The sequence below is a fragment of the Epinephelus moara genome, chromosome 8, assembly GCF_006386435.1.
Source record: "Epinephelus moara isolate mb chromosome 8, YSFRI_EMoa_1.0, whole genome shotgun sequence".
NCBI lineage: Eukaryota > Metazoa > Chordata > Actinopteri > Perciformes > Serranidae > Epinephelus > Epinephelus moara.
The window spans coordinates 21,205,552-21,230,985 of record NC_065513.1 but is presented as its reverse complement, the minus strand read 5'-3'; the positions used below and the strand labels follow the sequence as shown (position 1 = coordinate 21,230,985).

The 25,434-nt window shown below is 41.9% G+C and overlaps 1 protein-coding gene across 2 annotated transcripts; it reads right to left on the bottom strand.

The window, feature by feature from the left end:
- Positions 1 to 252: 252 nt before the first annotated feature.
- On the bottom strand, positions 253 to 24,387 carry ssh1a (slingshot protein phosphatase 1a). Of its 2 annotated transcripts, XM_050050145.1 has the most exons (16): positions 24,185 to 24,247; positions 21,327 to 21,364; positions 16,595 to 17,058; positions 13,061 to 13,161; positions 9,533 to 9,597; positions 8,174 to 8,295; positions 7,630 to 7,698; positions 7,400 to 7,465; positions 6,910 to 7,104; positions 6,682 to 6,775; positions 5,980 to 6,108; positions 5,721 to 5,767; positions 5,453 to 5,599; positions 3,768 to 3,968; positions 2,955 to 3,657; positions 253 to 2,842 (listed from the first exon to the last, which is right to left on the bottom strand). In XM_050050145.1, the coding sequence occupies exons 3-16, from the start codon at positions 16,690 to 16,692 to the stop codon at positions 1,745 to 1,747; spliced, it is 3,135 nt and encodes a 1,044-aa protein (XP_049906102.1). In that variant the 5' UTR covers positions 16,693 to 17,058; positions 21,327 to 21,364; positions 24,185 to 24,247; the 3' UTR covers positions 253 to 1,744. The 2 variants fall into 2 exon arrangements, with proteins under 2 accessions (XP_049906102.1, XP_049906101.1); XM_050050144.1 differs by lacking the exon at positions 16,595 to 17,058 and having other exon boundaries at positions 24,185 to 24,387.
- Between the last annotated feature and the right edge of the window lie 1,047 nt (positions 24,388 to 25,434).

Here is a 25,434-nt window from a genome sequence, read left to right as displayed (position 1 = left end):
TGTTGTGTCTATCTCAAGGCACACCTGTGTCATAATCATGCTGTTTCAGTATCTTGTCAGGTGGATGGATTATGTTGTAAAATGTCAAGAGAAGTATTGAGTGCACTAAAAAAAATCTCAGATCTTTAACTTAAACCTGTAAGAAATGAGAGCAAAAACAAGTGTAAAGGTTTTGATTAAAACTTGTCAGTGTCATTTTGAATAAAGGAAGAACAGAGAAACAGATACCCATGGTGTAATATGTAAAAGAAATGTTTATTTCCATAATTAACACATACAGTACATTATTTTGACCAACATAAAAAGTGCAATATGCATTCAAACTACAGCAATGTACAGTACAAAAGTTACTGCATACTTAAATATAAAAAGAAAATGGTTACAAAACTGTGAAGTAACCTATTGTGATCGTTGTCGAGTCAGTGTGACACAAAGCTTTTTAAACTCACTGATGATTTGAGCATAAAAGCTTAACAGCTATGAGCCTGATGACTTTGCCGAGTCTCTTTCGTCTCTCCCAAAAAGGTGCAAAAAAGATGTGACAGCATTTAAATACGCACATGATTGATTAACATTTATGGTTCACATATTTTGTACAGCTTCAATGGTGTTTCCAATTTGTCGAGACAGCCAAAGAACTTTGGTCTTTCACATTTCAAAAAGCACAAATGAGTTTAAAATGTTGGCAACCTTCAAGGACGAGCTGATTTAAGGTAAAGAAGGTTTTGGATGTAAAATGTGTCTTGTTCAGATATCTTTATATGATTTGACAGCCAGAAATCCTCAGTTCCTGTCACACTGGGCCTTTGTGTTGTGAGCCATGCGGCGTGACTCCTCACTCTGCTCTCCCAAGAACATTGTAGGGAATGATGAGGTCAATAACATTGTTCTGATGTTATTTTGGAAGATAGCTTGCTTGCGTACCAGTATTCACTCAATAAAAAAAAGCAGTGCAAAGGAACAACAAACTCAGAAATGTTTCTGTTTGTGTTTGTTGAAAACAGTGAGCATGCCTCTGGCAAAACAAAGTCACAACCTTCTCTCTTCACTTCGATCCCATTCACTCACTCACACATAGTCACACATTAATGCATAAACATACATCTCAAAACTGATTTCCTCACTTCAATTCGACATCAGCAAATGAACTGAATTAAACTCTAGCCCGGTGTTCATCTGAGAAAGAGCTCTGTGAATGCAACATGAGGTAACCATTAATTTTACAACCCTCTAGCATCTAAAACATAAACTGTGCGGTAAACAACTCTACATTTATTAACACTTTGCTTTCTGTCGAGCTCCACTGAGGAAAGTTCATCAATGTAGGCTACAACTTTGTACCAGACAGGTAAAAATAATCTAAGTGCCAATGGATACCATAGTTTGGTACATTTCAGGTACTAACAGCCGTGAAGTTAAAGGTTATAGAGTACCGTCTCATCCTGCAGTCTAACACACAGCTCTGTGCCTCTGGTCTCATACGTAAGGCACTTGTTTGTCCATGAATCAAACCAAGTTAGAGGTGAACTGATGGCTTTACACACTTGTCAGATACAGCAATATGACTTTCATCACTGTGAACAGCAGTTTGAGAAACAATGTGGCAAAGGAGAGTGTACACTCCTTATAACAACAGTTGGCATTGTTTTTTTGTTTTCATTAGTTTTCTTTGACTGGACTCTCCAGCCCCACAGGGTGACAGATGAGGGGATGGGTGGAGTGTATATAACCTCCACTTGATGTGTCAGCTTCTGGGCTCACCTGGTAGCGCTCTCTCTGGAGTGTGCAGGTCCTTGCAGGGCCGTGGCAAAGCAGAGGTGGTGGGGGATTCCCAGTCCAGGCCGGGGTCTGGCTCTGGGGACAGTGAGAGGAGCAGTAGTGTCCCTGCGTCTGAGGAGCAGGCTGAACACAGATCCTCCGAGGAGAAATTGAGGCTGCCCAACTTGGCCAGCGAGTTGGACCGCTTCAGCCTCGAGGGCACGGTTAGGCCTGCCAGACGCATGCGGGTCTCGATCTCCTGCGCCCTCTGGCGCACAAGGCCAGGTTTCCCCCTCACGCTGCGCAGGCTGTCGCTGCTGGAGCTGCGTGTCAGGGTGGAGCCATGAGGCGAGGAGGTGGGTGTGAGCAACCCAGACCCCACCACCCCCAACAAGGCTTCATTGGTCAGTGGCACCACCAGTGGCTCTAACCGCACTTGGCATGGTGTAGAAGATTTAGGGAAGCCGGAGCCGGCCTGTTCCTCCTCAGTGTGAAAAGGGCTGTTTTTTGACCTTTGGCATGCGTGCAAAGGCTTCACAGAGAGCAAGCTCTCTTCGGACAAACCTGAAAGTCTCTCTAGTCTCTCTGCACGCCGGCGCACCAGCCCAGACTTCTGCAGCTGCAGCAGCGTCTCCTGTTGTTGGCCAATGTAGCATGCCACAGCAGGCTCTTCTTCCTCCAAATCCATTCTCATCAGCTCAGGAAGACCTTCAGAGGCAGCTGCAGATTTACTTTTCTGACTCTCAGTCTCTACTTCCAATAATTCACCATCATCCTTCGGCTCTAGTAAGTGCAGTGAGTCTCCTGGCTGCTCGTCTCTGTCGAGTAGAGCTGTGGGCGGGGAGGCAGCACAGTTGGCACAGTCACACAGAGGGCCACAGGGGCGCAGCAGTCCCACTGAAGACGTGAGGCCTTCAGAAGAGGTATGGGACAATGGGAATGAAGCACTTCGGACTTCAGGAGCACTGGGGTTAAGGCAAAGCTTAGAAACCAGGGGTGGAGAGACATCTTTCAGCTTGGACTTAGGATCCCTCCAGGACAGTATAGAAGCATCAACTGGAGGCGGGAGGGAGGGGGCTTTTTCCTAAATAAAGAGAGGAAAGAAAAAAATGTCAGAGGTCAAACTGGATTCATAAAATCAATAACAGCCATTTTAATTCTAAAATAAAAAAGTCAGTCATATCACTCAAACTTACATTGAGTTTATGTGGAGCACTCAAATGGTTGTTATTGTTGGAGTTTTCATTTAGGGTTGCCAGGTCCATCCCATTACCCTCTGTATCCCCTTCTACCTCCAGATCCTGCGTTTCCTCTCCTCCACCTCCTTCCCCACCCCCTCCATCATCTGGTTGCATGAGCACCTCCATCTCTGCCTCCTCCTTTTGCACCTCCTCCTCATCCTCCTCCTCCACGGTACTAAACTCCAGCCTCAGACGCAGCTCCTCCAGGGGCTCAGGGCCCCGAGAGCTAGTCTGAGCAGCTGTCCCCTCTCCTGTAGCCTCAAAGTGGGGGAGCGGCAGGCCTTCACGCGCATCAAAAGCCTCATCATCCAGCAGAGCGTCCCGCTCCACATCCTCAATTTCTATAAAGACCTTTTCCATGCCGAGAAGGGGAGGGCCGCGCACAGGCGTTGATGGTTCACTGTCCAGTGCTGAGTCAGAGAGCCGGCGGAAATAATAGTTGTTGTAAGCAGGATCGATCTCCAGTGCAACAGCCCTGCGCGGAGAGGGACATGCAGCCCCTTTATCAGACAGTGCCTCCTCACAGCAGGGAGACATCCCTGGCTCTGGAGTCAGGTGGCCTCCCTCCTCTCCTCCACAACATTGAGCCAGTCCCTGCTGCCCCTCCACCATTTCACAGTCTGCGTCTGGATGCCACAGCTTGTTGTGACGCTGTTTACTGCAAATATACAAATGCAATGTACAGAGGGAGAGCAGAAGTCAAGAAACAGGTCCACTGAGAGAAGTCGGCTAGACAGCAACACTGCACACACACACAAAAAGCTGTACCTAGCATCCAAGATGCCCTCGTACTCAGCCAGCTGCCTCATGAAACCTGCGTTGGGTCGTGTGATGCTCCTCTTTTGTTTGACAAAGTTGTAAGCCTTCTCTAGCGACCAGCCGAACTCCTTCATGGCATACGCAATAACAGTGGAGGCAGAACGACTGACACCCATCTTGCAGTGAACTAGACACTTGGAGTGGTTCTTTCTGTGTGGGAGAGGTACAAACATAATCACAAAAACATACTTTGACAAAATAAACATTCACTCAAGGGTCCACTAAATAGCTTTGTTTTCTAGATAAGTGGTTCTCAAACTTTTTAAGTCCCTTACCACCTCAGAAAATATTAGGCTCTTCAAGTTCCATTGCTTTAAGCAATTGTAAAACAGTAGCATAGGCCTATCTAATTCTGCTGCGGACAGGTCCAACAGGAGGCAGGGTTATTCCTAATAAAAAGATAATGTATTGTTGACTGTTGTCAGTCACAGTCACACTGTACAAAGGGGTAGCACTAAAACTGGCACTTAAACTCTTCCACGCAACTCTCATACAATGCTAAGGCTGGCGCATCATTTGGTGCTTTGGAAACTTCACTGGCGTGGCTTCCATAGCCACTAGCACTTGTGCTCATTTAATTGTCATCCACTTCAGTTTCAACAGGGTTGCTCAAAATACGGAGGCATGATTGAAATGTTTTAAAACCATTCATCCTGCCTACATTTGCTATCTCAACATCATTGTGTAACTCATAACTAAATATGGATGTATGAGGGTGCTATGTTCAGAAATGTTGATTACATAGCATGCTGATATCAAAACAAAAATATTAAGGAAAAGGCAAAAGTTATTTTAAATTACATTTCAGGGATCTAAGGATTTTCATTTGAAATGCTGTAGTATTTTGATATATTTTATATATATTTATATTAATTTATTATAAATCTTTTTTAATACATTGGAGATTCCTCTGTATACCACTAGAGGGAGCTTGCGTACCACCAGTGGTATACATACCATAGTTTGAGAATCTGTGTTCTAGACATTTCAACCACATCTCATGATCTTCCTCAGAGGATTTTTTTATAGCTGTTTTTTTTAAATTGCATTTTAACTGGATGTGGTGCTTGCTCATTTGTGGTGTGTGACAGCTGTACTTGTCTCCTTGTGTTTATTGTTGTAATGATGTTTATGCTGCCCTCGGCCAAGTTGCTCTGAAAAGAGATTTTAAATCCAAATGAGACTTTTACCTGGTTAAATTAAGTGTATATATTAGCTTGTTCAGTTGTCATGGAAATAACTGTTGTTGTTATCAAGTTGTCCATGTAGGGAGGTTTGCCCATGTGGCAACAAGTACAAATTACATGAGGAGTGGGGGTCATGTGGTTCAGAAAAAGCTCATCTGTGGACCCTGAGATAAGATTTTTGTTTTGGTAAACTACTGCTTCCACAGTCAAGAATGAATTTTTATGCTCAATGAAAATAAAACCCACAATATATTAGCTTGATAATAAAGTCCAATAAATAAAGTTACCAGGTATTACAAGTAAAATGCATTTAATTTAAGATTAGTGAAATGTGAGGAAATTTCGGAGCCACTCATTCAGTCAGAGAAATAATCATATTCCCCCTCTGAGGATGCCTTTATAAACTGATACATGAGAAACATGTTTTTTGTTCCACTCAGGACTCACTTTGCTTTAACAATGAAGTTGTACGTCTCATTCCAGTGAGCCAGCAGGTCAGTGGCGTCTTCATCGTAGACGCGTATGTTGTGATAACTGAATGTGCCTGGAAAGAAGTTGTCTATCTCCCTGGTAACGTTGAGGATGTAGCCCACCCTGGGGAGGAAAGATAATGTTAACTCATCAACAACATTCTTTCTTGCTCAAATCATAATGAAAATCTGTTTTTTTTGTCTGTGCAGTTATCTTAGTTCTTTCATAATACAAAATAAATCACCCCGATTCTTGCAGCTCCTCCAAATTAGACGCATTCCATTCAGATCCCTACAAACAAATGAAGGAAAATAATGTTTAGCTCAAGTGTATTTTCAAGTCTTTTTAAGATTGTCCTTTCTCCAAAAATAATGGTTTCACATGGAAGCAGTCTTCCTTTGGGATGGAGAAGGAGGGGAATGTTTTTATCTCAGTCCTTCTCAGGAAAAAACAGACGTCACAGATATTTTGGTGAATGTAAGAGACAGTATCGGTTGCCCCACCAGGTAGACGTGGTCAAAGATGAGTGTGGCTTTGTCCATCTGGCCCAGGATCAGCAGCATCTCATTGTCGATGTACTCCTTGTACTCCTTCAGGTTACAGTTCATGTGTTGTTCCAGCTCTGTACGGATCTGACAAGAGAATTTATACAGGATATGTTAATTTATGTGTTGTTTTGTAGTGTTGTAAGGTATTTCAGCACAATTACTGAGATATATGTTTACTTTAAATTCTTGTTGAAGTATCAAAGAACGCTGACAGCTAATAGCATATTATATTCAGTTAATAATTTATAATATACAATCGTATAAATCAGGTTTCTGTTATTAGAAAGTGTTATAAAGTCTTCTACAGGGGACGTCTACAGAATGTGTACTTTTGTGATACCACGTGTGTAAAACAATACGATCTCTGTTAGTTATAGGGATGTTCCTGATGTATGATCTCCTAAGCTAGTGTTGTATCACAGTTTAAAATACTGCTATTGTGACAACATTACCACAGATTGACTTTCAGAAAAGTCAACTCCAAGCTTTGAAAATGAGTAAGAGAACTGAGATGTGTCTCCACCTTTAGGCGTGGAAATGTAAATGCAGCCACTTAAAATGAAACCACCCAAAATGTAAAGCTGTGTGTGTGTGTGTGTGTGTGTGTGTGTGTGTGTGTGTGTGTGTGTGTGTGTATTACCACTACTGTATATTTACCTGTTTACAGGTGACGTTCTCGAGGTCCTGGCACGTCATGATGCTTCTGAGTTTGGCTTTAATAAGGCACTCTGTCCTCTCTCTCTCTGAAGGCCTACCAAAGATTAAGTCTGATTAAAATCTCAGCACTCACACAATTCCAGCTGTTCCTGAAATGTCAAGCTACTTCAACAACAGGTACGGGGATGGTTAGTTTAAAGAGGCCGGTTTAAGTTTGTGTTTACTGACTTGTCGACAAACATAGTGGGTGAGTCCGGCCGTGTGGTCTCCAAGTCCTTCATGGCATTCCACTCATTGATACAGCTCTGGTCTGAAGATATGCAGCTCTCATAGTAGCCCATCCAGGTAAGAGCCATGCCTCCAGGGAAGTAGTTATACCTGCGTGACACCTCGCATGCCTTGTGCATCACCTGCAGGGCTGACCTGGATTGTGTTTGATGGAAAGATAAAGGTTGTAGTTATAGATGATTAAAGTAAAAGTCTAATTTTATCATGTCTTCTGGTGAAAAATAAAAATATTACTAACAATGTGTTAAAGGCAATTCTCTGCACATGCGTCTTCATGTCAGCAGGTGGCAGAATGACTCAGCATTGCCTAACCCTGCCTCTCACTGCAGCACAGTGGCACATGTGTTTATCAGGAGATTTATTGTGGTGTGTCATGAAGCTTAATTTCTTTAGACAGCCACTGTGGCTCCAGAGGTTGTGCATTACTCACCACATAGCCTGCACTGACACGGGTTTGAAGACATGAGTCCGACTCGCCGTGTTCACAGTAAAGCCCCTGAGGAGCAGACGAAACAGATGGTCATTCCCTTGAGCACAGTGTAGCAATGTGTGTATCACACTCATCCCAAGTGTCAGGTGTAGCTGCAGTGTTGAGTAAAAAAGGGAAACATCGCTGGGTAGAATGCTGCAGCCATACAGCACGAGTCCGAGGGAACTCACCCGTCTCCATCCAGATGGATCTTTGTGTCACTCCACAGAGGTAGCACCATGCCGATCGAACAGCTTTTGCTGGCAGAGGAGAGTGAAATTTAAATATCAGCACAAAAAGAAGAAAAAAAACTTTTATTTCTTTATTATTTCTTTAAGACAAAAATCTGTAACATAAATGTGATTTTCACATTAGGAAACTCTGTTGCTACAACTGCTATATCCTAGGATTATTCACTGAGTGTCTATATCTAAACAATTCTCAGGCAAACAAGAAATGGCAGGATTAAGTTTCATGTTTGTTTAGGTACAGAATACAGTCTTGAGCAGAGAAAAAACTGCGTGTGATTAACTGGACACAAGCGTATATTTTCTCACTTTCTAATTTGCTCACTGGGAAAAGAAAACATAAACTACTATCACATTTCTGGACTGTACAGTTCACTCACAGAGCAAATGAAAACACCAATTAATAAACAGAACTCTGGTAGCTTTTAACATACAGCTGTTTGTCTGGCACACAGTCATCATAAAACCACACACGAAAAATTCTTACCAGTCTTTGCTGGTAAAGTCGATGCCCAGTAGGATGTTCTCCTCTGTGTCTTGTCGCCCACTGGTATACACCACCACCATGTACCGCACACGATCTGACCACGCACTCTCGAGCCGCACCGCCTGGACAGGATGCAGACAATTTACTTCACATTCAAAGCCAGAACTTTTTGGCTGAGGGTAAGAAGTAATGTTTCCTGTTTTTGTAGTAGTACCTGAAAGCTGCCAGGCAAAACACTTTCTATTTCTGTGGTTAAGGGAGCGGTTGTCTGAAATGTAATTACTTTTGGCAAAAAGCTTTAATTCAAAATACATTTTCCCTCTTATCTGTAGTGCTGTTTATCAGTCTAGATTGTTTGGCTGTGAGTTGCAGAGTGCTGGAGATATTAGTCGTACAGATGTCTCCAAGACAATGGAATTAGATGGCACTCAGCTTGTGGTGCTCAGAGCGCCCAAAAAATACTTAAACTCAACAGCAGAAATCATGACCCGGTTATTCAAGATAATCCACAGACCTTGTTGTGAGCAGTTTTATTTGGCAACATGAGCAGTTGCACGCTTCCTACATGAATGTGCTCACAACAAGGTCTGTGGATTATCTTGAATTGCCAGGTCATGATTTCTGGAAAGAGATATTGCCGTTGAGTTTTACAAAGGTATTTCTTTGGCGCTTTGAGCACCAGAAGCCGAGTGCCATCTAGTTCAATTATGCGGGAGAGAAGGTAGACAATATCTCCAACACTTGGCAACTCATACAAAACAATTTAGACTGATAAATAGCACCACAGGTAAGAGGAAAAATGTGCATTTTGATTTGTGGAGCAGCATTTGAAATGTATGGGTTGACCCATACTTAATAATATCTTAGTAAAATAAATCTAGTGTGGCAGGTTTGTGCTTTTCATGCTCCCTTAAATACAAAACAAGTTTAAAACTCACAGCAAATGCCTAGAGAAGAGGAAATGTTCAGTGCACTGACCCTCCTACTAAAATCTGTGCCTAACAGAGTGTCACAGTTGGATGTGCACAGAAAACTAGAGTACAAATTTGATGTCATAGGGTAACTGAGTCCCCAGGATGTAAGAGAACACAGAGCCGGTAAACATAAAATGATATAACTCAGTTTCACACTAACACATACACACACACCATGGAAACATTTGGTAATGCTCTCCTGAGTCTGTTCAAACTTGCTCTCATGAGCTAATAATTACAGTGAACAAATAAGCATATTAAGCGCACAATAAAATGCATTCTGGAGGGTTTACTGTGCCAGGGTGTTAGTCACTTACCTATATGTGTGTGTGTGTGCGTGTGTGTGCATAGTTTAATGTATACATATACTTATGTTGTCTCTCACCAGTTTGATTCTGTCCTCTGAGCGAAGAATGTTTATCATCACCTGCAAGTGTTGAGGTAAGTCGCCTGTAAAAGAAGACCATAAAGAAAAGTGATCCATGCCATGCAGAGGTTGTTTGGTGTCAGTAAATCTGCCTTGTCGAAAATAGTGATACATTTTGACTTGGGATAAAGCATGTTTCACTCGACAACACTGATATTAATGAAAACATAATGCATGCTGGGGACACAATGAGCTGGCACAGTGAAATGGCATTGCTGTATTTATTTGAAGGTACATGAAGTTACACTGCTCCCTAGTGTTTAACACTAAAGCCTTCGTCCTGGAGGCAACAACATGTTTTTACATCAGCTGACATGAGTTCATTGAGCAGAAACGAATTGACATTAAATTTTGAACTCTGCATGAGCAAATTTGTTAGCCACAACACCACAATTCAAGAGCTTGTCATTGTTCATTTGAAATCCCTCAGTGCTCCCTGTGCCAGGTCTGACGTAAGACGTGTCAGTGGAGCTGGATAATAAAACAGGGTGTGGAGGTGGACCAACGGCAATGCAAAGTAGGTGCTGATGGAGAGCCAGCTATGTTCAAATATGTCACAACAGGTAGACAAATCATGTCATCCTGACTGGTTTTGATGACAGCTGCTGAGTGGCATGAAACAGAAAGTGCCTGACTCTCTGCTTGGTCATGTACTTATTGTATCTTAAATCACAGCTGCATGTCTCTGCAGTAACATCACAGTGAAAACATGCTTAAGGGGGCATTACAGTATCTTCTCTATTACATGGAATGTACATACATTTATGTCAAACTTATGAACACATGAAAACTAAATTCATACCGATACATACATCTTATAGAGGTTTAATAGCTTAAACTTTAATAGCTTTAATAAATTATTCTTGCTGCACAAGTAATTACCTTAATGTCAATGATTAAACAGATAAATGTGTTTTTTGTGATACTGGTGATATTCTTATAAAAATAACTGTGTCATATTTACTGAAACTGTCACTATATTCCGAGAGAAGTACAAAATCTTGAAGGACCTGCACTTGTATTGCACCTTTCTAATCATCTGACTACTCGAAGCCCTTTTTACACTATGATATAACAGCCATTGGGAGCAATATGGGGTTCAGTATCTTGCTCAAGGCTGGAGGAGCCGGGGATCGAGCCGCTGATCTTCCAATTGGTGGACGACCTCCTCTACCTCTGAGCCACAGCCACCCAAGAGAGAGGTAGTCTGTGACACTAATCATACCTTCCCCCTCTTCCTACTGCCTTTAATAGCATTTGCTAGAATCAACCACAGCGCGGCAGCAACAACCAATCAGAGCTGAGTAGCCTCTAACGCAGCTGCCAATCATGTTAATCACTGCTCGTGAGTTGTGGTTGTTTCAGCCAGTGGGTGATATTTGATACCTTAGTCGACTGTAAACAACATGGCGGCCAGGACACAGTATTTAACAGTGTTTTATTCAACCTTTATCTGAATGAAATAAAATACTGTTTAGCTATAAAATGAGAAAGTTGGTGACCTGGCCGTCATGTTGGGTACAGTCGAAGTAGCAAATACCAGCCACTGGCTGAAACAACCGCTATTCCCTTACAGCTACAGAGTACACTAAAATATGTTTCTGAAAACACCTGAACACAACCTTGATTCGTATTTGATCAGCGCTGCCTTGACTGACAGTTTGACCACAGATCACAAGCAGTGATTGGCATGATTGACAGCTGCATCAGAGACTCCTCAGCTCTGAGTGGTTGCTTTTGTTCACATGCAATAAAGCCATTCGAAGCACTGTGGGTGACAAAGTAGGCAAAAGGAATATGAATATGATTTTTCACAGATTATGCCTTATTTAGTGCTGTGTGAATATAAAGACAGTTTCAGCAAACATTTACAGGATTTTAGGTGTTGCCATTCACAAAGCAACAACTGTGGTACATTTTAATATGTTGGCCTGCTAAAACCGATTTTGCTATTTTAATGAATGCCATGCACACTATAAGTTCATTGTCCATAGCTGCTGACAGAAAGATCTAGTAAAAAAAAAAAAAAAAAAACCTCAAGAGTGTTTTTGATGGTTTTGATGGATCCAAGTGGATCAAACCGTAAATACTCGAGAGCTTGTGGCCTTAGTTTACTTGGCTCTGTGGCAGCCAAGTAGGCATCTGTTCTGAATAACAACAGCTGCAAGATTCGAGGGCAATACACAGAAACATAAATATATCTGCAGACAATTATGTATCATGTGTCCATGCTGATGAGAGAGGTTCAAACCAGTTCAGCTGATAGCCTTGACTGACACCACTGACTTGCAGCTTAGAGATAAGCTACATCTATGCCCTGTGAGACTTTAGTTTGCATTAATGGGCAGTCACCGATTCCCCAACAGCAAAAAAGCTTACTTAGGATGACTGACGTTCAGATACATAAAGTCAGTCTCCTTTTTATAATAAAAAAAAATGTCGAAGCTCTGGTCAGCACACATAAGTACGACTTCAGAGATGTTTTTGCATTTTTAAACTCTGTAGTGTCACTGATGGTAGGATACCAGTTCACAGAGTAGAAATACCTTTATCAAGCGCTCTGTAAAGGTCACTGTCTTTTTTTCTAGGGGCAACAGTTGCTTGGAAATGATACAACTATTTACCAGCCAAATGTTATTGAGGAGCAGCTAAAATATGGGTTACCTGACAAAGTGGCTGGTAGAGTGGACACAGCTGCCAACCTCAGCAATGACATGCCAAATGACTTGGCAGCATTTTGGGCTGTTGGCTGATGCTGATTTCCCATCATGCCAGTAAACTGTCAGGTCAGCCTTGTGTCTTTAGAGCAATAAATGTGGCTTTCAAATGACAAACTTTGATTGAGGAGACCAACCAATTTATTGCTCAGTCCAACCTGTCATGTGACCTCAGCTTTGATCAATAAAATAAACATGACACTACACATCTGTGTATTTTCTGTACAAGTAATAAAGTTGGCCACATCTACCTACTATCAATGATCTTGTGAAATTACTGCCAAAAGCTCCACCTTAAAACTCAACTTCCTTTAAGAATCACATCTGCATTATGCTGCTTGAGTAATATTCATCAAATAAACTATAAATAAATGTAATCGAGGGCATGCGGTTAATACTCCCAAATATTTCCCATGTGTCCCCTTTACTCAGTAGGTTAGTTCAGTGTAAAAAACAGAGGACACACCAGGTAATACAAATAATAAGTGCCTCCTTTAATCGTCGACAGAAGTTTTGTTCACAGTGCTACCATGCACTGGATTTAAACACTAATCTGCCTAAGCTATACGACTGGAACATGCTTATCAACGAGGCAGCCTCCATCCTTCTCACCTCAGCCACAAACATCTGCTGTGGTGTTACAGAGTGCAACTCCTCACACAAACGCACTACATGACCTGAACAAGAAGTGTGACGAGGATATGGATGAGATCAAACCTACAGTGTGAGTTAATGATGTGGATAACGGGGTGCTTTTTGTGGTTCTCACCTGCATGTTTGTGGTGAGGAAGTGCTTTCTGGCCCTGGTGACTGCTCCCCTGCTGCAGGAAGAGAGCAGCACCCTTCACCATGAAGAAGCTCTCACTCAGGCTGCAAAACAAATGGGAGAGAGGAGTTACAAGCACTGAAACATAGACGTTGTACATCAGACACCACGCCGCAGAGCAACAGCTCAGCACAACTGTCCCGGCTTGTTTGTTGGACAGTGAGGCAGAGAAGTGGGACGCCAGACAAATGAAATATTCCGTTTTAACAGGATTGTTCAGTTCAGTAGACACAGCCAGAGAGATGAGTATAAATCATGGCTGCCTGCTGCCGGTGAATTACCTCAACAGCTGAGTGGAAAAGCCCGGCTGCCACGTTACAGACACAGACCTTAGGTCCGCAGCAGCCATGAATCAAGCTTTGATCCTGAATGCTTATCTGTCTTTTTTTTTTGCTGCATGGGCTGCACTCAGATTTGACTTGTCAGGTCTCTGCTGGCTTGGTGTAATGCAACACAGACCTCAATAATTGGCCTAAATGCAGTTGTTTGTGATAATGAACTTTCACAATTGCTGGAAAGCAGCAATCACCAGTTCGCACCTGCCTGTAAAAACCCAGAGATTTTCAGGTTCGGCTTTGGAGCTGTCAACAGGTGCAATAAAAAGGCGTGAGGTGTTTCCTCTGGGCTGAATTCAATCATTCCATTTCACTGAAAAACAATGTGAGCACATACATAAGTCTACCTGGCAGCAGGGTGGAGCACATGCATCATGTATTCAGTGTGTGAAGTCTGGCAAATCAGGGCAGCATTAGGGAAGTACAGATCTAAAGAGTGATAGGAACAAAAAACAAAATCCAAACAGAAACTAAAGATAGATCTGTCTCTAAATAAAGGTCTTATGAAACCAATGTAGTGGTATGGTGTCAGCTTTACTAGCTGACATCAGCTTTAAAGAGCAATGCTGATGTTTGCCTAATTATTTTTACTTATGATGACTGTAGATCGCACTACTATTATTAAGTGGGAAAATGATTGTGACTGGTATTGACTTAAATGGGACATATTAGGCTTTTCCTTATTTTCTGTCAAAGGCTATAACGTTACAACGTCAGATGTTCATATTAAATGAGGCCAAGTTTCAAATATGCAAAAGCAATCCCTGTGAGCAAAAACCTCAGGCTACTTTTCTACTTTTGAGACAAGTTGACACCAGCTCATGGATTTCTGGACATGGTCATCTGCTCCAGGCACGCTACTACAAGTGTTTACATTACATACACCGCTACATGTAGCTACATGCTAACATCAGGGAAACCAGTAATCTTGGTTGCAGATGTTGTTAATTTCTCCCTAATTTTGAAACATATTCTTGCTACAGCATGTCCAGTTGTGAAGATTTTTTGAATGGCTATTTTCATAATAGAAAGCCCAGCTGAACTCTGCTATGGCGAAACACACCAAGCAGGGACAGAGTGCGGCTCACTGCATTTTTACATTTTTCTGCAGCCGGGAAACAGATGTTTTTTTGCAATTTTTACTGATGGTATATACAGAGAGTGACACGAAAGAGGGGAGAAGAGAGAAGGGGTGACATGCACTAAAGGGCCCCGGGTTGAAACCTTACCAGGTTGGCTACGGTAAGGACACAGCTTTAGTACATGGGGCACACGCTCTACCAGGTGAGCTACTGGGGTGCCCCACTAAAGAAATTTTTTGTAAAGCTGAAAAAACACAACAAGCAACAGCGAAGCGCTGCTTGTTGCAATAATTATTTTATTCTGCGATGGCGTGTTTATGTTTCAGGTGGAAAGAAATTCTTCGTAACATAGATCAACATGTCACAAGAGTCACAGAACTCTGTTTACTGTTAAGCTGCGGGTATTCTCTGGAAGCAATTCTCCACTAAAAGTTTAACTATCCCCACACTTCGCTGCAGAATCAAACAACTACTGCTCAGAGTGGCAGCTGCAGTTTCACCAATTTTCAGCAGTACAGTCATTCCCCAACTACAATGACGGTGCAGAGAGTCCGAGACCGCAGATGTGAAAGACCCGCAAACCCTGACCAATCAGAGAAGACTGGGCTTTTTGGGAGGGGGGCTTAAAGAGACAGCCACTGAAACAGAGCCTTCTCAGTCAGAGGGTGAATACAGGTGTTCCAGCACAGACATTATGAGGAAAATAAAGTGTTCTTCTTCACATTAAGGTATGCAAATATGTTCTAGTAGAAAGCTAAAATAAAAGTATGAACATGAAAATGAGCATAATGGTCCCCTTGAAACAGCACTCCCTTGACAAATGTAAAACTTTTAAATGGATACATCCCCTACATCTCCAAATACACAACCCAATGACTAGCCACCTTTGGTTTGGTATTAATAAAAGTCCTAAAACTTTCACCAGCACATTTTTTATATCCAGCTCTGAAACTGCTCCCTCCCTCAGCTCTCTCTGATCAGACTTTCAAAACCCACATACAGAGGAGCAGGCCGAGGCCAAACAGATGATTTTGTGGGAACAATGGACTCCGTTTTGTGCACCTCACAATAAATTCCCTCCGCCCCCAGTAGCACAGGAAAAAAAAAAAAAGTTCCACAGTGACAAAGCACGGAGGCGGACACATCTCAACAAGAGCTTTTGTCTCACTTTGGTGGATTTCTGTTTCAGTCTCTGCTCTCTCTTTGAGATTTATGAGGCCATCAGGAGGGTCCACTGTCAGGGAATGATGGATAATATGAGGCAAAAGTGGCAAGACCAAAAAGAGGGCTACAGCCTCATGACTCCTCGGGACTGTGTACAAATCCCTGCTGCTCATTTGTCCTATTTCAACTAGTAGTCCACCTTTAAGTCCTCAGGTTAGTGTGTGATACCTGATAACTTCCCAGAGAGAAACCCTTTCAAGGTGCAGTATGAAACTGAAACTTGTCTCTGTATGTAAATCAAGAGCTGTCCCACTGCTTTACAGGCTGTACTCAGACGTCCTAATTAAACAGCCTCAGCTCTACTGTCTCTTGCCCTGCGGCACCCTGCTATCAGCTTCTCCACAAACACTAGGGCTAAAAATACATCTGGTATCAAAGCAAACAAAGACTATGAAAGAAAAGCTTGCCAGATAGCTTCAATGATTCCACATGATTACAACCTACAGTACCTTTACCTCCTTTACAGACAGGAAGGCAAAGATGAGCAGTTGTATGATGAATACTGACACTGAATTGCAGTAGTTTTAGTGCATGCTAACTTATTTTGATGAGGTCCACTATCTCATATCAGCTGGACATGTTCAGTGATTGATTCAGTCCGCTGGCCTGAAATGACATCATAGTATCTGATGCAAAATGACCAGGCAAACAACTCCTACACTTAACTAATACATTAAACATTATAACAATATGACAGCAAATAATTCAAAGTTAGTTTCCTGTCTGTTTCAAAAACACAGCCACTGAGCAGGAAGCCCAAACCTTAGTCAAGTGTCTGAGCTCAAATTGCATCAGTGAAGACCCTGTTCCCATTTCAGAAGATAAACTTGACTCACATGCGGTTTATCTCGCTCTGGGTCAACACAGCGTTCTCCACAAAATACGGCAGCATCTTCATCACGGCCTCCTGAATGGGTGCTACAACCAGATGCATCCTGTTGACTGGAATGAAACCCAGGCCTCTCTGATGGGAGCTACCTCCTCTTCATCTGCCTCCAGAAATAGCAAAGGAGCAAAGTGCAGGAGACGAAGAATGACTGTTTCAGGTCCCGGCCTGCCGTTTTTGAGTGACAGACTGACTGACAGGCTGCTCTCATCTGTGCTTCTCAGTGAAGAAGTGCCGTCTGTTCTGACGCCACTCCCTCTGATTCCTCCTCCTCCCTCAGCTGAGCGTCTCTATGTGTTTGAGTGCGAGTCAGACTCCTGCCTGGAGGGACGTGCTGCAGTCTCCACCCGCTGCCTCAGGCACACACAACTGTGCATTCAGTCTGTTTTGTCTGTGTCACTCTTTTCCAGTTTACTGTAGGTTACACACAATCCATAAGAGAGAAGAGCAAGAGTAAATTTCACTCTTTCAAATACGATAAGCACTTGTACACTTTCCTAAGAGACACAGAGTCAATCACATGCTTGTTTTTGCTTTTCAAAAAACACTTGAGCAAAAGGCCAGGAGGTTACCGAAAACAATGAATCAAAGATGGATTCCCCCTTCCTTCACCATGAACTCTGTGATTCTTTACTCTCCTCATCCATCAGGTCTGACTCAGTGAACAACAGGTTTCCTTTTCAGCCAATGCAAAACATGTCCACTTCCAGCATCTTGTGTTGCTGTCCAACAAAAACTGCCCCTCCAAAACCCACTTAGAGAGCCGCTTTCTCTCTCTTTCTTCCGGGGGAAAATCGAGATCACTAGCTCAGTTGGAGGAAGACAAAAAAGCAGACTGAAGGATTTTGGCCAAAACTTCCTAAGGGGGATGTCTCCATGTGCATGCCACCTTAAGGGTCAACAGAATCCAAGGTAGTGCCTCCAGGGAGCTTAACACATGGGCCAAGCATTGGTGGAAAGGGCAGTGAGAACTGGCAATCTCTCAAAACTCCCAAATCTCATTATACCCAGGCTTATAAGGGAGGGATTATCTTGTCTCTCTCCTTCAAGTGGCCGGCGCTGCCTGTCACTCACTCAGATGTATCACACACAGAGAACAACGTGTTAGAGAGTGCAACAATAGGTTAAGTAGGAAATATCCTTTGTGTCTAATGGATCTGCAACAATGGTGAATATTCTTAGATGTATGGAAGGAAAGGAAATTATTACAGCACTGATATGTAATATAATCATGCAATGGCAGTCAGATAGAATTGTTTAAATTGAGGCCACAGTTTAGTCTCTGTTTGTGGGTTGAAAGCTTATATAGGCTATAACTTTCTTTCTCACTTTCCCTCTCACTCAGCATTCAAACCCCCACTCACGCACAATGATATGGCACGACTCTGTTAATCTGGGAGGATTTGCTGACAGACGTTAACAATAGCTTTGCGACACAGATAACAAGATAGCTCTCCTATTCTTCTCAACAATAGGACAACGTCCTATAACACTTGGTCACTGGCAGACACTGTACTCTACAAGCTGACGTGGGCTCAGTCGTGTTCCAGGTGGAAACTTGGACAGCTCAGTGTGTCAGGTGCATGTAGAAGGAAATTTCCTCCGCATATGAGGTCAAGCTTTGGAAGCAGGACTGATGGCATGTCACTGAGTTAAGGTATAGTTTGATGCTGGAACAGTAGCCAGATGGATGTAGATGAGGCCAGACATGAGCAGATGTCCTGTAAGCCACTGCTCTGAATCGCCAGGTGTATCTGTATGTGAAAGAGGCGCGCTGGATTACACAGAGGACTCACTTATAAAAAGGCTACACAGAGGCAGTAACCACGGTGGTTTATTCACGCTCTCAGAGTGTTTTGCACACTCCAACAGCACACTGAGGGGAAAAAACTCCTCTTGGGGCTGCCAGTTGCATAATGCCGCCATTCTCTCACTTACACCACAGAAAGAAGGGAAAGGAGAGAGAGAGGGAGGAACAAACCTCCTCAGGTGTCAGTGGAGACATGGAGGGCCAGAGCAGGAGACAAATGACATCATCATGTCACTGAGGAAAGATTGACCTATACAATAAAGACCCAGAGATGGTTCTTGTGCTGCATATTGTCTACCTATGTTTCTCCTGTCCTCACATATTTTGGATTCAAATCCTGAGGGAGTATATTATGGCATTTAAAATCACCACCGGTATTGAAAAGTGTGCTGTTTGAGTGAGAAACTGTGAGTTTAAATGGACTTCACATTTCTGCAGAGCTAATAATCTGCAGATTCCTTGTGTTACCCTTCGTGCTGAATCCCTTCTCCTCATGCCAAACACTGAATCCCATATCTACACACATAAACACACATTTTTGACCACTTGTACCTCTTGCCCAACTCTGCTGTTTGTACAAGGTGTTAAGATGAAATCATTGCTTGGTTCAGTGCCACCGACACCTGCATGATGTTTATGTCGGCCTCCATCAACCCCTTGGGCTTGTCATCGTTATCAAGGTCAGTCGGGAACGGCAAGCGCAAAAAATACTCCCACTTGGCAGCGGCATGGCTGTCCGTCAACAGATGTAGGTATCTATCGAGTGTACTAGATCAGTACACTCTGATCTAAAGAGAAATATGTCTGTCAAATAAAAGACAGCTTAATGTGTCATAATATTATAAAACAGGAATTTACTGGGAGTCTAATTGCATAACACGGCTAACCAGCCCCTAAAGCAAACAGAGAGTCAAGACAGGACTCGCATCATGCATAGATCATTCTCACACACATGCATTGCTTAGGGGTATTGCAAAGGCTGTTGCATAACTGAAAAAAAACTGAACCCTTAGAATGACGCATTTCCTTATCTTAGGGTGTTCTGCTTCTTCAAAAATTCCTCCGATTCACAGATGATCCACGGGAAGTTTTGAGCAATTAAGATATGAAAAATCACAAATCTCACAAAAGCAAATAAAAAGGCCTGCATGTTCACATTGGAACGCAGGATTCTGTCAAAATGAATGACAGGTAAAGACCTACTTTGTGTCACTCACTGTCACCATTTTGACAGGTCGATATTTATACTATGAGGGATGAAAAGACATGCAGGCTATTACAAAAGCTATTGTATTGATCTGATGTGAAATTAAATCTCCCCAGTAAACAACTTCACTGCAGCTGGGCTACAATAAGAGGCTTGCTATCAAATTCATGCAGAACAGTTTAGTTCAATTTCAGGAGCACATGTTCCCACAGCCGAACATTTAAGAGCAGAACATTCAGTATTAATGTTCAGACATCTGTAGAACAGATGCAAAATACAGAAGCAGCACTTCCATACAATAGTTGTTCCACGGTCACTGCATCTCAGTGGGTCTATATATTACATATGTTTTTTGGAAGTTAGAATCCTAAAAGAAATCCTCTAGCTAGCAAAAAACTTTAAAAAACAACATTTAACCTAGTGAACATCATATTACTGCCTGAAATGTACATTTACAGTGCTGTTAATACATGTTACAAGTTACATAATACAAGTACAAAGTCTATTTCTATTTGAAAAAGATCTTGTGACTTTGACACTACCCCTGAGACTCTGCTGCAGCTTTCGAAAGAAAACTGAATTTATCTAGTTTTAACATGTCTGAGTCATTCTGTCAAAATGTGTTAAGCACCAATGTCTTATCTAAAGATAACAAAACTATACATACGAGGGCTGCGCCAATTTTCCATCATCTAATGCACAAAACACAAATTATTGGAGCCAAGTGGATTCTTTAAATCATTTTCTTTAAATTAATTCTTAATCTTATCTCACTATCGGGAAGCCATAAATAAAAATATATGAAAATGTCAGAAAAAAGCATTAATTGCAACACCAAGGGCTGACATAGATAGGTGAATAGTCGTGGTGTGTTACATACATAAACACAGCTGGCAGAGGAGTAAGAAAATATTGTGTCTTGATTCACAATATGTCTTTACCAGTGAAACAACAGCTGTTTTTCCCAAACTTGCAGGGTAAGAAAGGTTTGTGAACACTCTGATGCTGCTTTATGATATTTTTATCATCTAAAGTTCTGTAACCATAGTCTAAATCACAGGCAACGGCATTGTGCAACATTTCATCTTTTGTTGAGAGTCAGAGAATTCAATCTATCAATTTGGCTGGAGGACACAGAGTTAAGAAAACAGTGTTCACTTTTGAAGCTATAATCAGCAAACAGTTTGTGTTTTTACACAGTAAATGACTAAAACAATCAAATTCCAAAATCATAATCAGCTTTCTGTCGATCCAACGCAGTACAAACACTCTAAAAAGAAAGAAAACTGTGGAAAAGCCAAGTGACTGAACTGATTATGTACAATTCAAAAACAAGTTTGTCGGTGAAGTGCCGGTAAAAAAAACACAGACACATCTGTGAACATATTACTTTGGAGACTACTGCGAATAACATGGTTTCACAGTTGGCTCTTAGGAATTGAGGACTCTGCCAACAAGACAGACAGACAGGTGTTTTATTACACTGATGCTTAGTTGTCCTCATTTGTTGATGCCAGCGAGTCTGCCGCCACTCCAGATTTCACCAAATGACTCAAAGGCAGATGCAGCCAATCAGTCAACAACACCTGCGTCGTATAAAATTTGCTCTGCTTTGCCACGTACCATGCAACAGAAGGGCTGAAATAAACTTAACAGTAAACTTACCTCTGATTTATTCGCCGTTCATCTTCACTCCCAAAATCCTGCAATACAGATAAGGGAAAAAATTAATATCACATGGAAGCCATTTTGGCATTATTAACAAACATTTACAGCCTGATGCTTCAACAGAAGCTACAGGCTTGTCCATATTTTACCAATCATAAGCTTTAATAAATTAAATCTACAAACTCACGCATGAATGGGATGAATAAATAGCAATGTTGGTATACTTTTAATGGCAGATTCTGACACTGTTGTCATTAAATATGTTATAACAGCGTTATAAACCCTCATGTGTTCACCTATTCTCCACTCTCAGAGAAGCAAACTGCTCTTTGTAGTGGAAATGGGCTCATAAATGTTTTATTACACAGGAGTTCAGGCACAGAGGAGTAAAGTTTGACTTGAGCATCAAAGGGAGCAGACAAACTAAATCTGGCAGTACACTCCAATCAAATTCAATCCTGTCTTCTGTTCTCACGCAGCTGTCAAATTTGGTGCTGCAAGCAAATACCAGTGACATCACTGCAAATGCAGGTGTGTGTTATATGCATTTAATAGCATCCACACCACCTGGAGGGGCTTGCAAGACGCAAAGGAGATCAGACATGACTTGAAAGCTCCTCAACATGAGAATTGTACATACTTAAACTAGTAGGTATGGCTGCATAGAAGACGGCACAGTCTGCAGCAAATTACATGACAGGCAATTACATGGCAAAGGTATAATGGAGGCTGATGAGCAAGGCTCTGTGATTCTGACAGGTTCGGCTGACCAGCCAGCACACACTGCAGCTATCAAGGTCACAAACCTGGTTTTTGGCCTGAAGAAAACACACAACATTTAATATAATTTAGGGCATACTGCCAGAATAAGAGTTAGGGAAGATGAGGGAGGATGGAGAATGCAGGAGCATATCAAGAGGTTTGCATTGTCTGGTGGTTTAGCACAGAAAATATAGCAGATACAGACTTTAAGCCATGTCTGACTAATCATGATAGAATTTTCTATGACTTGTCAAGTCCCCTTTGATCATTCATTCATTCATTCATCTTCTAACCGCTTCATCCTCTTGAGGGTCGCGGGGGGGCTGGATCGAACCGGCAACCCTCTTGCTGTGAGGCGAGAGTGCTAACCACCACACCACCGTGCCGCCCCCCCTTTGATCAATTTTAAGAAAATCTACATACCTGAAATATTAAAAAGTGTTGGATTTTTTTTTTTTTGCATGATTAATAAAATATACTCAAAACCACAACATGGCACAGTTTATGCGTTAAAATTCATGAGTGGCTTTGACCAAAAGTAGGCTCATTTAGGAACAGTAAACTGACACTTGCCACTGTCAGGGAAAGTCTACAGCCGCAGAAGCACAGATATACTCAGCAAGGAAAAAAGAGAAATGCTATGGCATGCAGAAAAATGAGTACCATTAGATGTAAGAAAATCGTTTTGCAAGAGCAGCGTATAACACTGCATGACTAACTTTCCATAATTGTGTGCATTAGGTGAAATAATCTCACGCATCAACTGCCTCATGCCAGCGTCTATTAAATCTGTTTACCTCACTCTCCTTCAGTAGTACTCCACTACCCCACCCACCCCTCACGAGTAGATGACATCATAGCTGCAGCAGCTTCCTGCCAGCTTTATCTGTCACACCTCACCACTGCTGCTGGACTACACCAAGCAACCGCTCCAGCAAGTCACCGAGGCGCAGGGACGAAACCAACAACACTGACTCCTTTATGAGGAGCAATCTGTTTGCAATAAGTAACAACTGTGTGTGACATTTGCACAGTTTTGAACATGCTTTAAAAAACAGAGGTGTCATCTCTGGCTCAAACACTGAAGGTTGTAAATAACCCCAACTATAGATGTCATGTCTGTTTCTTCTGGTTTGGTCATGCAGAGCAGAATAAGGTGAGCTTTCCTGATTATAGTAGGAGGACAGCGCCCTCATCTGGCAGTGAAGATCAGGAACATATTTGAACATGAAAGTAGCAAAAGAGTTACCTTTGAATTATCATAGTTTGGAGGCAAGGACAGTCTCTTTCTCCAACTTTGAGTGCCCAGAAAACTAACATTTAAAACTGTGACTCTCTATAGCTATAGAGGAGCAAAGCAAACTTTAAAGTTTAGCATTTTTTCCCACATGACTGCTTACCAGACTGGAAATCACACACTTCCCTGTTCTTACAGGAGGTAGAAAAAGGACAGCACAGTGGAAACTGACACAGGAATATTATGTGTAGTTCAATGACTGTCCCCTCATTGCTGTCTTCTAAAGATAACACACCTCAAACGAGCCACCAGGCTACAAAATTAAAATCTCAGATTTAATATAAGTAAATTGGTGTGAATTAAGCAGTGTATGGACCGTAGCAGCGATGGGTGTCCTGTTATTATGGGGCTGAAGGTATGCCAGACAAGCTGTGTTATATAGCTGTATTAATGCTAAAGAAAAAATACGTTACTTTCAATGTCAGCCAGTCTCATCATAGCCAGCTAACGTTAGCTTATATCATTCATAAGGCACTTGTCAAACTCAGCCAGCTCTTTAAATTAACAAGAAATTTAACAGGTGTGAAGATATTTTTTTGTAATTCAACTGAATTTGAAAATGATAAATCTACCGGCCGTATTGGCACATATACTGGCAAGCAGTATGTGGTTATCTATAGTGAAGACGTTAGCTAGCTACCGTTAGCTTAAAACCTAGCTAGCATAACACGTTAACTAACGGTGCTAATTTAGCTTCAATCAGCGGGCCTTTCTCCGGCAACATCTCCCCCATCCTCTGCCTTCCTACCATCACCGCACCGGAGCATCGCTTTTGTTCACCCAGGACCCAACTCACCTCCCCCGCGGTCGTGGTTGCTGTGCTGGCGGAGGATGCGGCGCTCGGGGTCGGGGACCGCTGCAGAGTAACCAACGCCATGGCTGGAAGCTGTGGATGCACCGGCCGGCCGCTGGGCCTGGTGAGCTGCTAGCTGCTGAGCTAACGATACATGCAACTGATGGATGGACGGATGGATGGAGGGAGAGGAGCCGTGTTATCAGGGCAGGGCTGTGTGTGCAGGAAGTGCTGCCACCAAGGCGCCGTCCATCCTCATGGCCCGTGTAATTATATAGTAATAAAACAATAATCATTAATCACAACAATAATGAGGCAATATAAGTTAATTTGTATACCACCTTTGAACAAGGCAGTTCAAAGTGCTTTATTAAAGACATTAAGACATGATATAAAAGAAACAGTATAGTAAGATTTAACAAAATAAAACAAAACAGAGGGATTAAATATAGAAGAAAATGAAGATACAATGAAATAAAGAGAAAAAGAATAAATAAATGCAGTTACAATGCAATTTACAAATAACCACAAATTAATTCAATTTATTATATTTACTCTTATTTATTATTATAGATTTATTTTATTCTTTTTATCATTATATTATTTTATTTTATTTTTTAGAAGGCAGTGGCAAACAGAAAAGTAAGACTATAATAATAATAGTAATAATAATAACTACAAATTTTGGGTTAACTTGACCTTATACTTCATTCTACTTAACTTAGACCTGTTGTCCTTGTTCGGGGACGCTGTTTTTGTGCCATATAGTGGTAGTGACACCACAATACCATAATCCATGTAAAAACAAGATAGCAGCCATCTCTGCCAAGTCAATCTGCTGATCCCCACACAAAAGTGGCAAAAAGAGGCAAATTGTGATTTGTGATATTGGGCTTTATAAATAAAATTGATTGATTAATTGAATTGATATATGTGGGAGAATTAGGAGGTGCAGTGGGAGGGGACAACAATGAATACTGTGGCCTTTTTTATAGCAGCCATGTGGATCGTTCTTAATATGACAAACACATATTATTATTATTATTTCTACACAAAAGCTTCTTTTAAACCTCCCCAGGGTGTGCTCAGAGCTTGGTAAAACTGCTTTCTCTTCTTATGCACCCTGGCAATGCACTAAGTTCCAAAAATGTTGTCACCTTAGAAGCGCTCCCTTCCTTAAATACCCTTAAATGTCTTAAAAAAAACTGCCCTGAAGGACACATGTTGCTGCTTTATATAGTCCCTGGCCCAGG

Bases quoted from the DNA above. Each gene is read 5' to 3' on its own strand.
- ssh1a (XM_050050144.1), bottom strand. From the start codon at position 24,265: ATGGCGTTGGTTACTCTGCAGCGGTCCCCGACCCCGAGCGCCGCATCC. The intron at 6,776-6,909 runs GTCAGTAAACAC...AATCTTTGGTAG, and splicing joins CCCACTATGTTTGTCGACAA to GCCTTCAGAGAGAGAGAGGA. The intron at 5,768-5,979 runs GTGGGGCAACCG...ATTTGTTTGTAG, and splicing joins TCTTTGACCACGTCTACCTG to GGATCTGAATGGAATGCGTC.